The sequence below is a fragment of the Colossoma macropomum genome, unplaced genomic scaffold (assembly GCF_904425465.1).
Source record: "Colossoma macropomum unplaced genomic scaffold, Colossoma_macropomum, whole genome shotgun sequence".
Classification (NCBI taxonomy): domain Eukaryota; kingdom Metazoa; phylum Chordata; class Actinopteri; order Characiformes; family Serrasalmidae; genus Colossoma; species Colossoma macropomum.
In genome coordinates this window covers 20,923,841-20,940,004 of record NW_023494789.1, presented here as the reverse complement: position 1 = coordinate 20,940,004, position 16,164 = coordinate 20,923,841, and the positions used below count along the sequence as shown (strand labels likewise).

At 40.5% G+C, this 16,164-nt stretch overlaps 1 protein-coding gene across 2 annotated transcripts in view; it reads right to left on the bottom strand.

Annotated features, from left to right (window-relative positions):
• Nucleotides 1-1,164: 1,164 nt before the first annotated feature.
• The window catches only part of LOC118808099 (probable ubiquitin carboxyl-terminal hydrolase FAF-X), a 42,255-nt gene continuing 27,255 nt past the window's right edge, over nt 1,165-16,164 (bottom strand). For both annotated transcript variants that reach the window (XM_036570510.1, XM_036570511.1), the window contains exons 27-45: nt 15,608-15,716; nt 15,241-15,387; nt 14,973-15,119; nt 14,650-14,857; nt 14,067-14,287; nt 13,643-13,833; nt 13,327-13,500; nt 13,091-13,232; nt 12,196-12,955; nt 11,902-12,025; nt 11,192-11,417; nt 10,010-10,139; nt 9,690-9,875; nt 9,193-9,413; nt 8,969-9,057; nt 5,275-5,431; nt 4,917-5,129; nt 4,577-4,672; nt 1,165-3,700 (exon numbers count right to left, since the gene is read on the bottom strand). In XM_036570510.1, coding sequence (XP_036426403.1) covers nt 3,563-3,700; nt 4,577-4,672; nt 4,917-5,129; nt 5,275-5,431; nt 8,969-9,057; nt 9,193-9,413; nt 9,690-9,875; nt 10,010-10,139; nt 11,192-11,417; nt 11,902-12,025; nt 12,196-12,955; nt 13,091-13,232; nt 13,327-13,500; nt 13,643-13,833; nt 14,067-14,287; nt 14,650-14,857; nt 14,973-15,119; nt 15,241-15,387; nt 15,608-15,716 — 3,679 coding nt within the window. In that variant the 3' untranslated portion in view covers nt 1,165-3,562. The remainder of the gene's footprint in view (nt 3,701-4,576; nt 4,673-4,916; nt 5,130-5,274; nt 5,432-8,968; nt 9,058-9,192; nt 9,414-9,689; nt 9,876-10,009; nt 10,140-11,191; nt 11,418-11,901; nt 12,026-12,195; nt 12,956-13,090; nt 13,233-13,326; nt 13,501-13,642; nt 13,834-14,066; nt 14,288-14,649; nt 14,858-14,972; nt 15,120-15,240; nt 15,388-15,607; nt 15,717-16,164) is intronic.

Genomic DNA, 16,164 nt, shown 5'->3' with positions numbered 1-16,164 from the left:
CGATTGGTTTTATGTGAACTGGTGCATTGTAGAGAAATTTACGGATATAGATTTTCTTTAAAGTGGTGCTAATAGACACCAGGGGGTTTGAGTGCTATTTTAACATCTCGCATAACACATCCCATGTACATATATGCCAGGAATAAACAGAAATATATATGTTTTAGAAATATATACGTTCCCAGATTGCCTACCTTAGCAAAGTATCTGCTGAAGAATGCTAGCCATCTCAAAGAGCACATATATTCATTGGCCAATTTTTTTAGGAACACCTACCTTGAGTAAACACTCATTTTTCAGCTTCACTCACGTTCTACAATTACAGACTGTAGTCCACTCTTTCTCTGCATACTATGTTAGCCCCCTTTTATCCTGCTCTGGTATATTCAGAGCAGGTATTATTTGGGTGGTGGGTCATTCTCAGCACTGCAGTGACACTGATGTGGCGGTGGTGTGTTAGTGTGTGTTGAGCTGTTATGAGTGGATCAGACACAGCAGTGCTGCTGGAGTTTCTAAACACCTCTACATCACTGCTGGACTGAATAGTCCACTAACCAAAAATATCAAGCCAACAGCAACCCGTAGACAGCATACTGTGGCCTCTGATGAATGACGAGAGAATGACCAACACAAAGTGTACAGCAACAGATGAGCTATTGTTGCTAACGCTACATCGACAAGGTGGTTCAACAAGGTAGGTGTGTCTACAGAGAAAAGGAGTATAATCTATAATAGATTTCAGAGATAGCTGTATGGTAAGTAGGCCTGATAAGCTGGGAAATGTGTGTGATACAAACTAGTTACATTTTCACTCTTCTGTTGGCTGAGTTGTGGTTTTGTAGGAGCATATGTTCAGGAGATCAGCAAGGCTAATTCTCTGTGTTGTAAGGTTCATCTCATTGAGTGCCACAAGAAATCAGGCAGCACTTTAAGAAAAAGAAAATCACAATGAAAGGCATTTTGGGTGTTGATGCTGTATGTTAACAGTAAGAGATTGTTCCATCAGTTCTAAAAGTTCAAAACACAGAGTACTAACTCTACATAACAGAATTAGTATTTTGTTTCACTAATGCCAGTGTCATACAATGGATACTTTTTATGTGATAAACTAAGCTGTGAAGATCACCTTAAAGCTTGCAACTAACAATATATGGCACAGGCTAATAATTTAAATGCCATTTATTTTTATTTTTTTACTTTTAAAGTATAATTTTACAGTGTGCTGGGTTTGTACAGTGCTCTAAGGCAGATCAAGGAATATTATCCATGCACGTTTCACAAAAAGAGCTTCAGAAGAATTCAAAATTAAACCCAAAAAACAAATCAGAAGGCAAATCTGATCCTCAATAACATTTACAGAAAAAAAGGGGTGACAAAAGCCAAAATAAAAATAAAAAGAAGTTTAACATTGTGAGACCTCTCAGCCTAGGAGGAGGAAGCATTCTTAACAGATGGGCTGAGAGTATGATGATCTGTAGTGCTTGTTTAAGGTGGGCGAGAAGGGAATCACCAATCCGCTGGGTCCATATGGCTTCCTGCCACTCCCTGACAAGTTGGCGGAAACCTTGTGAAGCATTACGGCGCCCTGTGTTACCAAAGATCTGCTGAGATTCTGTAGTTGGGTGTCAGGCTATGACGCCAAGTCTATAGGTCACTGGTTTGGTTTGGGCAGACGTTTTAGGGCAGCCTCCAGCAAATCCATGTATTTTCTACAGAACTCCAGACAATGTGATGCAGTCTACTGAGGAAAAATCCACCAGGAGACAACTTATTTCACAACCATGAGACATTTTGCCGTATTTATGCATGTTTTTTTTTCATTTTACTTTTTGCGTGCATTAGATATTTACAAAATGTACCACAAATGAAACATTAGAAAGCTAATAAAGTTCGCACTGCATTTACATGTTTATTTTTACTTGTAGAGCAATGAGCTTGTTATTGTACTTTTTGTGCAGAGAAAGAAACCTTCAAGTGAAACATGGCTACTATAGCTCCAGAATCAACCTCACGCCATCAGCAAATCAAAAGCTGGCCAGAGAAGGGAGCACGACTTTTCTGTACAGTAAATATCTCCTCGTAAAAATAACAGACATTTTTTCCTTTTAAATCAAACACTGTCTTTGCAAATTCAGCAAAATAACATCTATAAAAGAAAACAGCTATATATAATATTGTGGACTTGATTCATCTTTTGCAAGGTTTTTTTTGGTATTTTAGACAAAAGCATAAAAGAAATCCACAAATTCATGAAATAAATGCAGTACAGTATGTTCTGACGCTGACAAATCCCACAGAATGCTAGTCACAAAGCATCACGCTGAAACTAACTCTCCAACCCTGACAGAATCTCCTTGGACACAGTATTACAGGTAGGTGGCCGGGGGCTCTGACTGTACAGCGACTGGGGAAGTGGCACATGTCCTAGGGGTTGAGTCACAACTAGACGAATCCAAGCTGAAAAGTGATCTTTCCTTTTATTCAACTGCCAAAGTGCTACCCTTCACTATTAGTTTAAATGTTCACTTATTGGAGTGAAAGACAAACGGGGACCGTGGAGATATTGTGCAGCTGAGCAGTCACAATGGCCGCTAATGAGGCCTACGTTATGTTAGAGGTGAAAGTGGCGGCAGGAGAAAAAGAAGAGGGCTGTAGTAGCACGACAGCAGCAGTGTTCAAGATCAAACCCAGAGAAGCGTTCTGTGGCATACTTCAAACTCTAAGCCAGCCAAAGTTACCCCAGTGATATCAAAAAGATTGGTGGAAAAAAAATGCAGAGAAGTGCTTTTAGATCTGCCCATGTTCCAAACCCTCATATTGACACCAAAGTCCAGCCAAAGTCCCCGCAAAGAGTCATTGAAGGGCATCAGATTTTATTAGTCTTAATGCAGTCAGACCAGTGTCCATCAAGACCAAGCAGAGGTAATCTTCTTGCCATCTGAAGCATGAAAACACAACCTCCTCCCCCACGTTCAGTGTCAAGTCTTGTCTGCAGTCCCCCTCCCCTTTATATTAACATTTTGTAATCCAACTGTTTAAAGATCTTGTAGATGATCAAGTCCTGGACACCATCAGAAAATTTGGCAGTTGCTGTTACAGTTGGTGGTTACTTAGTGGTCCAAAATGTATACACACTATGTACACCATCCCCATTACTGCACACAATCACCCCACAGGCTATCCTTCTTTACACAAAGTGCTGTACATAGGCAGCATGTTTATGTGTGCATGTGTTTGTGCACCGAGCTCAGCAGGGCAGTCAGTGTTGAGACTCAAATCCACTCCAGTTTTATCACACTCAATCAGCTGAATCCTGCGACACAGAGACAGGCGGAAGTTAGACATGAGAAGGAAAAAAAAAGGAAGGGGTGGTAACTGTTACAGCTGGGCAGGAAGGAGTAAGTTGAACAACTTGAGTAGAGGTGGTTTAAGAGGGAGCGTGGAGGTTGTTCTGTCCTGGAGAAACGGTGGCAGGTGCTTGTAAGGCCTGGGCATGCCCCAACAAAGCCGTCAGTCAGACGAAGTCGGGACAGGGTTGAGAGGCAAGGCTTGGGGCGGTTGGCTACTCTTTCGTCTGAACAGGGGGCACCTCCTCTGTGCCCTCCCAGCTCTCCTGAGGCCTCTGGGGGGGGCGCTGAGGGTTGTTCATGTGCTGGGCAGCTGGGCCTGTGTAAGGTTGCCCATGGGGGTGGTTGTTTGGCTATGCAGAGAGAGAGAGAGAGAGAGGGAGAGGGAGAGGGAGAGAGAGAGAGAGAGAGAGAGAGAGAGAGAGAGAGAGAGAGAGAGAGAGAGAGAAGGCATTTCTGCACAATTAAATGGCTAAAATGTAAACAAAGTCATTCAGGGGAGTTTGATTTTTCTAGAGAAACTCATGGCTTTGGGATTGTTCACAGCAAGGTAACAGACGTCAAAGCATTAAATTCCTCTAAAAGCTAACATAAGCTCATTATTTGAAATGGTTATGAATGTGCTGCCTTATATGCTGCCTGATACATTGTGTTGTTCTGAGAAAAGAATTTTCTATGGCCTAAAATGTATTGTTTTAAATTCACTTATGGCAGAGAGATACCTGTATGGTGTTGTAGGGCAAAACAGTCCTCAAAAAACTTTTTTTTTTTTAGAAAAAATTCTTAACTTCAATGTATGTTAATTCAACAAAATTTTACTTAGGAGTAATTTTGGAGCATTTCTATCAGTCCATTTGTCATGAAATGTAACTAAACTAAAGGTTAGCTGGTGTCATCAAACAGTGCAAAAAAAAACAAAAAAACAAAAAAAACAAAACAAAAATAGAAGAAGTTATTAGGGCTTGATGGAGAATGCACACAGGTTTCTATCTAGCTACTGAATTGAATTTCAACAACTGGAATGTCACAAAAAGTATGCAAATAAGACTATAATAAAATCTGCTAATTCTGACAATTTCAGCATTTGCCATTACTGTCGACACTTTTTTGGTCAAAATGCATCTAAAAACATGGGCACAGAAACCTAGCCAGTGTACTGTTTACACTGTATCATATTACAAACTTACATTCTAACATGTGTGAACCCCTTCACAGACAAACAGTGTTACCTGTTGATACTGTGTCCCAGGTGAGTGGGGGTAGAGTGCTGTGTCCTCTGGAGGGGAAGAATCATGGTCATCTGGAGCTTCCTGATCATCAGGCTCCTGCAAATCACGTTTAGCTCATTTGTAAATAAAGTATTTAAACAAAATAATAATGGTACATAATCAATACTTCTTACTAAAAATGTGTGTATATATATATATATATATATATATATATATATATATATATATATATATATATATATATATATATATATATATATATACACACACACACACACACACACACACACACAATACAATACTGTTACACACAATACTGTTTTTTATATTGCCAGCTCACCTCCTCAGGACAGAGTTCGCAGGCCTTAGCCAACGTCATCCTGGCACTGTGAGATCGTTCTAGAAAGTAGCCGTTAGAGGTTTCATTACTCTGTACTGGAGGAGACCAGTTGTTGTAGCTATACTGAGGGTTTCCTGTGTATGGCCTCCTCTCCAGCTCATCGCCCAGCCACTCCACTGCCCATGTCCATTTTCTTTTCAAGTCCCCATTACTCTTCAGAGTGAGGAAAAAAAAAAACATGGATGACATATCACTGAAGGGCTTTAAATCGGTGGATTTATTATGCCCACCGGCTCTTTAAAATTTATCTTTTGGAAAACGCTACACGAAAATCCAGGAGGTGACATGAGCCCCTTACCTGTAGGATCTGGTATGCCACAGAGCAGTTGCTGAAGAGAGCCACCATGCATTTGATGCATTGATAAGCCCTCTTCTGATAGTGATTCTTGGAGCGCTGGATGGTATCAAACAGGCCATCCCGGTCATCAGGAATTCCCTTGAGCACATTGTGGATCCTGCAGAAAGTTTGAAGTAAATGTTAAAGTAAGGTGAGGTGCACAAACATATGGAAGCATATCAGAATCAAACTTAAAATGAAAATGTAATATGCAAAATGGCAATGTAAATGTAAAAAGTCTGAATTTAAATTTTCCACTCATACACGCAAGTTTGGACTCAAAACGAAAATTCTAATAATTCCATTTACATTTGCCACCTGGTGCACTAATATTAACATTTAATTTACACAGAGATTTAGATGCGTTTTAAGTAGCTTTATTAGGGTCCAAGCAGGCAAGTGCGTAGGACCCTATTGTTTTTGTTAGAGTTTTCTTCTTCTTCTTCTTCTTTTTCTCCGATAAAACGAATCGCCCAGACCAAACCGCAAGTCCTAGAGACATGAAACTTGGTCAATAGGCAGTAGTCCCTCCCGCTACTCAGACGTGCGATATGAGCCCAATTGGCCTAAAGGTGGCGCTATTGCGCAACACAACGCGTTTGGCCCTTTAACTCCTTCCCCAGATTTTTGACAGACAAGACAATTTTTTCCTGATTCCTTGGGTCCAACAAAATAACTTTGTAATTTGGACTATTAAGCTCTGCCTACTTAGATTTTGGGCTAATATGCAAAAACTACTTTTGCGAACTAGTCCTACAGTTTTCATCCTATCCTCATTTTTTTGGTGTCAAAAAATTCAGAAGAGCCTTAACCTCAATAATTATCTAGCATATTTTTTATTTTCTAAACAATATGGCTGCCATACGCAAATTAATCCTTCTGGAAAAATCGAAATAATTCTTATTTAATTGAAAAATCTGTAACTCGAGAATCCTTCACCAAAAAAATTTGAAACTTGACAGGCTTATTCCTAATGAGACTGCCTATCAATTTTTGTGCACATAGGTCATTAGGGGGCGCTGTAAATGCTACATAGCTGTTTCTCAGGATCCCTACATCCAATCAAGTTGAAACTTTGCAGATACCATCTATTACAAAGACTATAAGTGAATCTTTCAGGACACTTCAAAATATTTAAATTTACGGCCGCCATCAGCCAATAAGCTTTCAGCAGACATTTGACAGGCTTACCATTGGCCAATCCTCTTGATACTTCACAGCTATCTCTATCTCACCACCTTCTAACAACCTTTGAAGTTTCAAAATATTTGGCCATTGGGGGGTGCTATTAATGAAAATCATTTTTTCAAATTGTACAGATTTTCCAAACCATTTTGTCATTAGAAGTCTATTAAAAAAGTGCATAGTTTTTTTTCAATCGTTAATTGTTTGAAAATAGCACTTTTTGAACTAGTCCGTGGAATTTCAAGCTAAATTCTCAAAACAGGTCGAGAAATACTCTGTAGCCTCTCTAGGTAAATAATTATCCAGCACATTTTCAATTTTTTGCTCATCGTGGTCTCCCTCCATCACTAAATCATTGCGGCCATAGCATTGCTAGCTTTAATTGCTATAGCTCATCAGTCATTGGTCCGATCATCTCAAAATTGTATGCATATCTATTCATTGAGACTCTGATGTGGAATGCAAAATTTGATCCTGATTGGCCTATAGGGGGCGCTTTAGCACTGAAAAACACCTAAAATCTTTAAAAATGTTCTTACAACAATACTACAAAGTCTACAGATACATAAGAGGGGTCTTTTGATTCAGTTCATGGATCTGAGTAACTTTGTAATTACATGTTATGTCATAAATTGTACTCCTTCTCTGGTATTTTGAATTATTCATTTAAAGACTACAGCTTATTATACCAAGGTCAAAAGCTCAATCTGAACAAAACTCGGTGAACATCTTTGATGAATGTCCCTGATCAATTTTCATAACATGTGGAAACCTTTGAACCAATTCTGACCCACTTTCACTGAGGTCCTTTATGCTAAAAGGGCCCTTATGGGTCCATTGGGTCTCATTATGTCATGCTTATCAAAGGCTTTAACATGGAGAAACAAAATACTTTGCAAATGCAACAAAGACAGAAATTTTACCATTACTCGTATTCCTTCAAACCTTTGTAGATCAGTAAATTGAAATGTAAACATATATTAGGTTTAAAGCCCCTTGCATTGTTCATGACAAATGAAGGTCTTTAGATTAACTCAGACTTCTTTTCAGCCTCTCTGCCTCGAAGGCCCAAACTGCGTTAGGCCTTATTAGGCCTATTAGGCTCAAAGTGCATAAGAGCTTCTTGGGCTTATGCGTGCTTGGACCCGCTCATTGCCGCTTGCGGCTATATTTTAAAGTAAAATTTTTTCCAGAATTGCATATTCATGCTTTATGTGATTACGCAGTAATGGTGTCAAAATGGTAAGTAATATGTAATTTAACTTGTATGCATTTGCGCTCTCTGATAATTTTTTTGAAGCTGCATTATTAAAAGAGAACAACAAGCTAGAACGATGTCAAAATTCAAATGTAAATGGGAAACAGTGCCTCTCCTTTTTGCAATTACATATTCTCACCTATTACACTCACTGTGTCAAAATGTCTTTAAAAATGCATTTGACCAGATTGCAGTTTGATTTTCATGGACTTCCCAACCTGTTAATCATCCCGACAGGTTGGACCCAACAGAAGAAACAGCAGAAAAGGTTTTTTCTGGACCATTGCAGCCAATCTTAGAAGATGAAATGATACAGAGCAATAGATCCACTTGAAGTTTATGTCTTTATATAAGAATCTTTAATCAAACGTTGCAGATTTTTCTGATTTAATAAGTGGGTCGAAATCATTGTCTGTGTTAGCTGACCATAAGCTACAGATATTGATTCATCCAGCATCAAAGTCTAACTTCTAACGTACACCGTGTTTGTATATTTTCCCATGTTCCACTTTATCTGTTACCAAAAATGTACTCCTAAAATGATTTTGTTGTACTGGTACACATCAACATGTGTAAAACACACAACCACCTTGTCACAGTGGCTGAGTTGGCAACAGCTGCTGTACTATGTCCCAGGAAACACACAGTTAATTTGCCACAGTGCTGTGACAACCTATTGTTTTGGTGCCCACAACACTGTCATAACGTTGGGATGTAATTCCTCGGAAAATTGTGACAATGTTATCTGCCAACATTGTAACAACGTAATGGCAAAATTGTCAGTACGTTGTCACAACCTCCTAGAATCCTTATACGTTCCTGAATAATGAGGTTGTGACAACACTGTGACAACCTTGTTCAGACAATGTAAACAGCACCACCTCATGACAACGTTGTAGCATATATCTACCTCTGGTGCTCACTTCGTAGAAGACATTTCTTCATGGCACTTTTAAAAAAGCAACTATTACCGATATTACCGATACCAATATGATTTCAATATCATTGTGCATCCCTAGTAAAGACCACAAGCTGCGTAGCATTGCTTCTTGAATATACTAACTTCACATGAGATGGGAAAAACATTCTTAGCATTTAATGCAAGTTAGCGTAAAGATATTTTATTTCCTCTGGTCCATTCATCATGAAATTTACAACAATTTTTTTTGACAGTGACAATGGGCTTCAATTGCATGCATGCGTAATGCTCACCTATGCGTCTGCCATGAGTCCTCAATCAGCAGGATCTGGAGTAGGAGGTCCAGATAAGGCCTCAGCTCATAAGTATAGGAGTATGCCACCTAACACCACAAAGCACAGACCAAAACTTCCTAATAAGTTATTCTTAATGCCATCAGGGGACACTAAGACACATTACAACAAGCTGTCTTGGGTGCCTCACAAAGAGACATCTTAAAGATAAGTGCCTGACAAACCTGCCACAGAAGTTCACTGAGTACGGTGGAAGAGAACTGAGGGTTCTCCCAGCAGCAGAAACGCAGCAGTTTGACTGTCTCCTCAGAGTTACTGCAGTCCTCAATGATCTTCTTCACATAGCTTGTGCGCACGAAAAGTATTTCTGCCACCAGCTGCTGAAGAGGCATTATGGGGGCCGTGAGGTTGGAGTCACCATAAGGGTTCGGAAGAGCTGGATTACCTGAAAGGCAGGAGTGGGACAATCTGTATCAAAGACTGAGACTGTATATATACACACATTATATATATATATATATATATATATATATATATATATATATATATATATATATATATATATATATATATATACACACACACACACACACACACACACACACACACACACACACATATATATAGTTTAGGATAGCTAAAAACAAAAGTTGTTATACAAAGACATAATTATGAATACTTTGCAATCCAATACCTTTATTACGGTAAACAAATTACTCACCGTTAATTGAGGACTGCATGCGCGATGACACATCACAACATCGGACCAGCTGAGACACAACTGTGTACAGCTTGCCAAGCTCTGCATACTGGTACTTAATGGGGGGACCAGGACCCTCATCCAGAGCGACCAACATGAATGTAGCTGGAACACTCAACTTCAACAGCTGCGTCTTCTCTGCCAAACCTACAGTGCCCAAAATCAGACGTTCAATCATCGTTTTCCTTTACTATTTCAAATACGTTTGAATATTGTTTAAAAAAACAGCTGAAAAAAAACCTATGTTCTCTCAAATCTACATCCAGCTCTTAAATGCTTACCCAGGTTGGCATACATGACAAAGAGGTTGAAGTACTGCTGAAGGTGACGTCCATGCTCAGACACTTCCCTCCTCAGCAGGTTAAGTACTGCTCGCAACAGGTGATCACTCAGGGTCAGATTGTCACAGGTCTGCAGTCAAAAGCAGGAAAAGAGGGTAGAGGAAGTTAAAATAAATAAATAAATAAAAATCTTTATCTGACATACACAGGTCCTTATTCCTTAAAGTTGTGTACGGACAAATCTGACTGCAAAAATTAGCTCAAGTGTCACAGACAGCTTTGTTATTCATCGTCTTTGGCACATCTGTGTGATCATACCTGGGTTTAACAACCTGAACTTGATTTGTCTTTAATTAACCAAAATGATCAATATAATCTCTAATACCAATGCTAAGAATAAAAAAAAGAAATAACAACAATAATTTGTGCAAATGGCAATCCAGTACAAAAGTGGATGTACTTATTTTACATGCAGAGTGGTATAAACAAATGCTGAAAACTATTTAAAGAAATATTATACTATGCTTTTGTTTTATACTACTGACACCGGTCAAAAAATGACTAATACAAAAACCAGCCAGTACAGCCTCTCATATCAGAGACTGGTGAAGCCTCTAATACACTGCAGTAATACAGGGCTTAAAATGTATTTTAGGAATACAATCACATCATTCTGCTGACTTAAAAAAAAAAGACATTCTGTGTATTTCATATTTTATTCTTTCCAGTAGTCATAATTTTTACTTTGTAATGTTTGGTCAGTAGGGAGAGCAGTGCACTCACTACTCGACCACAAGCTCTACCGAGCACAGGCACTGACCCACAAGCTGCTTGAATGGTGTCGTTTTAGTGGCTCACTACTGAAACATCTGCATGAATTGGGGTGTGATTAATGTAAATGATATATAAATTTAGTGCTGGTGGGCTGGCGCTTGATTTCATGAACTGAAGCTGATTTATGATTTGCCCTCAAATGTCCGCTTCTTCATACACTGTATGGAAGTTTCATGAATCAGACGCAGAGAAGTTCATATACATCATAAAATCTGCGCTGTTTTACACAACTTCGATGAATAAGGGCCACTGTATTTAGATCTCATTTCAAGTCTGCTGATGTTAGCATCTCACTGCTTTTTAGACATTCTGTAACAGCTTCTATGTCTCTTCAACCTTGTGACTGACCTGCGTGGAGGACCCTGGTGAGGTAACAGGAGCGGGGCATGGTCCATCCTGTAGCGAAAAGTGTGCAATGAACACTATGAGTTTGGAGAAGGCTCCTCGGACCTCAGCGCTTGGACACTCCAATAAATACTCAGAGAACCGTGTGGGGAAGGCAAAGAGGACGTTGTGTGCAAACCAGCTGCGGACATTCTTGCTGTGACGCAATAAGATGCACAGGGCATCGTACCTAAACAAAGAAAACAGAGAAGGGGGTGACTAAAATCATAATCAAATTAATCTTTCTGAAAGACCATAGAAACGGCCAAAACTGTTGCTGCATGGACACCATAGTATGTGAGCAGAGCGGCACAATTTTGCCTAGGGCACAGAAAGTTGGAGCATTACTGTTCTCTCTCACTCCAAAATCGCTTTTGTTTACTCTTGGCCGTTTTCTGGCTTATGACTGGGCCTTGTTCCAAGGCCATACCTACGGAAAAAAGCCTGTGTAGCACTAAACTAGTGTTTCATTTAGTAACGGCCATAAAACATAATTCATGAAATGAAGCGCATAGTATCTTGTCCGTACATTCAAGATATAAAATAAATATCAAAGGAATTAATCACAAGGAGCTGACATGGAGCTTAGTTATTACAGAATGCTTTGAACAAAAAAAGCAGAAATGGCTGCTGCTCCACTCCACTCACATACTCTAATGCACATGCATACTCACCAGTCACTAGCAGGTCCTCGGACTACTTTCTTTGTGTGGAATCCTGTGCTGAACAGGAATCTAGCAGCAAGCTGAATACTAATCATTGCTATTTCTTCAGCTTCAGGTAGTAGGTGATCTTGACCTTAAATTGGAAACACCTGTCCATTATACACAGCAATCATACACAATCCAATACAGAAAAATATGACCTGCACATCACAGATGGATACATTCTTAAGAGGCTTGTGTCTTCAAGCTAGGAATATAAGTCTAAAGACAGACAAGTGACATCAAAATCTTTCAAGTTCCTACCTGGAGGAGGGTTCAGGTACACACTATTGCAGGTCAGTAATTTTTTGATGAACTGGAAGTACTCTAGGCTGTACTGCATGCGGCTGTGCATGAACTGTACATTCTGCTTGCGCACACTGCACTCGATAGCTGAGGGCATTTTGAGCTGGTGAGGCTTCGGTGTAAGCGTTAGCTCAGCTATATACTTTAACAGCTCGCTGTCGCCCCCAGCTGTGTCCATGCGCTCATAGAAAAGTATGTAAGCATTCCACCAGCGCTTCTGCCGGCGGTACGACATGCGCTTCATCATGTGGTCAAACACTTCGCCCATGTACTCTCCACCGAAGCACTGGTTCTTCATCTCCTCGTCATCATCCATTTTGCACTCAGTGACGTCGCCATCATCGAACTTGTACCAGCGATCCCGCTGGCCATCACTTCCATCGCCATGCCGTTGGACAATGTAGGAGTAGTAGTGTCCACCGCTAGCTTGGCCTGAGTGCACCAACACACCCACCAGCCGATAACGGGAGCTTCTGCCTGACTCCGACTCTAAAGGTGGGTTCTGATGGATGACCTGACTCTCCGGAGACAGCTCGTCACCCTCCAGCTTAGCGACACCCGCCACTGTGTATGGCTCCATGTCGAGTTCACGTGGGAACTCGAAGTAGTCATTGAACTTTATGGCACACTCACGTTCCCAGTCGTAGTCGAAACGTTTGAGCTGGATGGCCAGTACTGGGGGAAGCTTCTTAATCAAGAGGCGTTTCACTGTATCAACCTATAGACCAAAACAAAAAAAAACAAAATACAAAAACAAAGTTTGTCCCTCTGTACATCAGCAAAAACAAGAAGTGACAGCAAGAAAAATAAATAAAAAAAAAAGATATGGCTTTTATGTGCACTCTTTCAGTACCTTCTTGTTGCATTTTTCACAGTGGTAAGCATTGGCTCCTTCCAGCAAGTCCCCTTTGACATACTGTTCCATGGAGTCTAGGAGGTTCTGATGGTTCCTGATGTCTACATTCAATGTGGTGAAGGACTCTTCACACTCATACCTAACAAAACATGAATATAGCCTCAGTTTCATCCCCTCTCAAAATTTCAGAACTACACAGACAGGAAACTGGCTCTTACACAGGCATCTCTTACCTGTGAGGACATCCCTGGCAGATCTTCTGGTCTGCAAATGAGCCACCCAGGACTCTGCTAAGCATGCTGGGATGGCCAAGAGCCTTCAGTGCCTCGTCCAGGCTGTCCACGAGAGAGTTAAAAAACTCAAGGGCATCGTGTTGTTCCCTCAAATTGACTGGTTCCCCCCATAACCTGTAAGTTGTTATGAGAAGCTGAGTAACTTCCTTTGACCCAAATTTATTATAAAAGTCTATGGTGGTAATGCAGGACAACTTCAAGAAGAGAGAACTACTTTCCCCAAATACAAAAAAAGAGGCCATACTAGCTTTGTTACCTGAACTGCTTCCAGAAGCCTCTGGGTACATAATACTGCAGTTGGGATGCAGCAAGATGGCCAAAGATGACCTGCAGGTGGCGCAGCACTCCAATGTTGTACTCCTTGCGGTCCTCAGCCTTATTGAGAGAGGGCTTGTCATCAAACTGGTGGTGATAACTGAACACTTCATCCCTTGGGTCCACATTACTCTGCAGCACAATAATAGGTTATGACTGGACAAGAGGTTTGGAGGCTCAAAGTTTTCATTTGGGAGGGGCAAAAAGATTAAAAGCATGCAGAGATGCTGCTTCTCCAAATGCTGTGATGGCTAAATACAAGTAGTTTTCTTTGGTCTCTGTGGTGTCTTAAATGGCCACCAAGTTCTAACTCACTGAATGAAAACGCAATTTAACATTAGTTACTTTGCATGTGCAACTTATACCTCGCTATCCTGCTTTTCGTCTCCAGACATATCATCATCCACATCACTGCCAGTGCCCTCAATGGCCAGAATGCCATTTCGGATTGGGGGGATCATGTACAACTGCTGGATCACTGAGTTCATGTAGCACGTGGCTCCTGCGTTCTTCAGGCCTACAAATCCTTTAGTGGGTCGCGGCCCAACAGGTGGGAGGTACTCCCACTCTGTAAGAGCCTCACAACCTGAGGGAGAGAGATCAGATGTTTTTAAAAATGATCATCATTTATATAAATCCTACAAACCCTGCCAACCACACATACATGGTAAAATGGCCATACATGTGCCTTTAGTATCTGTGGTTAACATTCTTTCAATTTGAGACTAATCAGCTCAGAAACTAAAATTTGAACACTTTACACCTTGCCAAGAACAGTCATCTTAAAACATCTGAGACTGAACTAAACACTAATTCAGTGTTTTCCACTGTTTCTGCTTCTCCTAGAAGTTGTGTTTTGACACTGATCCTCTCCTTAAAAAAATAATCTTCAAACTGATAATAAATCAAAAGCAAAACTTCAATTAGTCAGTAGTCTCAGGTACATGCCTTGGTAGTACATTTCTGTGAGCGTGTCCACAATCTGCTTCAAATTGCGTACACATCCCACAGCAAGGGCCACAAGCAGCTCAAAGCCAGCATTGATTGTAGCAGGACTACTGCACACTGGGATTGCCTGTTCGGCAGGGAACTCCCCAGTCTTCACATACTGCAGGTAAACATTAGATGCTGGGAAGATGAAATCATCTATCAGCTCCTGCAGAGGAATGGGAATGACAATTACTACAAGATGTTTTACTGTAATGTCTGTTTTATAACGAATATCCACCGGGAACAGAAAGTTTTCAGAGCCAACAGGATATGCGGCTCACCTTGATGAGGTTTGCTCCACCCTTCTCACAGCCAATGCAGAATTTCTTCTCAGGGGATTGGAAAGCCAATAGTTCCTTGGTGACCCCCAGGTGACCTTCTAGAATAGTCTCTTCCACCCCAGTCTCCCCTGTTCTCTTCACCTCATCCTGGTGGACATAATCCATATAAACAATCACAACAACATGGAAACAAACATTATTTTTTTGAGAGTCAGTGCTCACTATTGGATTTATATAAAGCAATTCTAAGCAGACTGGGTGAACGCACCCTGATTCTCTTCAGCCAGTCAATCTCATTGTTGAGCAGGACCTCAGCGTTGGGCAGGTTGATGTTGCTGTTGTATGCATAGTTGAGTAAGTGCCTCAAAAGGGTAAAGTAATCACCTGCATGCTTTGCTCTTTCCTTTGCAGTGCTCTGGAAAAAAATAGCGATGTACCAGACGGTGTAAGAAACATACACTTGTTAGAAACAAAACACATTGTGAATTTAACACTTTTGAAAGTCCCAGTTGAAAACAGAATACAAACCCTGCAGCAACCACATATTAGCACTCCTCCTATAATGAATCTAACAATACTATTAGATTAACTATACTATATTATAATAATTGTCTTAATTAAATGTCAGTACTCACTCCCAGAACAGTAAAGAGCAGGGTAATGAAAAAGAGAAGAGGTCGGTGGCCCATGCAACACCTGGTGGCCATGAGGAAAAACTGCTCCTGAGCCATCTGACGGACCAACCTGGATAAACACAGTGCATGACTGAAAAACAGGTCCCACTCAAGAAACATTAGGCAGTACTACATAGGCCTGGGCTATGGTGCGATGTAATCGGATATTAGCAATTATTATGCTGATGACTATGCTTCAACATATAGTGGCAGTGTTGGGAAAGAGAACTCACAGAACTAAATTACCTTTATGAACAGCTTTCTAAATAATATTAAATAATATGTATATATATAATGTTTAATTCTCTTTTACTGTTAAAGGGTCACCTGTCCAGGGTGTATCCTGCCTTTCGCCCAATGACAGCTGGGATAGGCTCCAGCACCCCACCGCGACCCAAAGGGATAAGCGGTTTAAATTATGTGTGTGTGTGTGTGTGTGTGTGTTAAAGTGTCCATATAATGATTGTTTTTTCCTCGCTTTCTTATAAAAAATTAAATAAAAGGATAACGAAGTATGT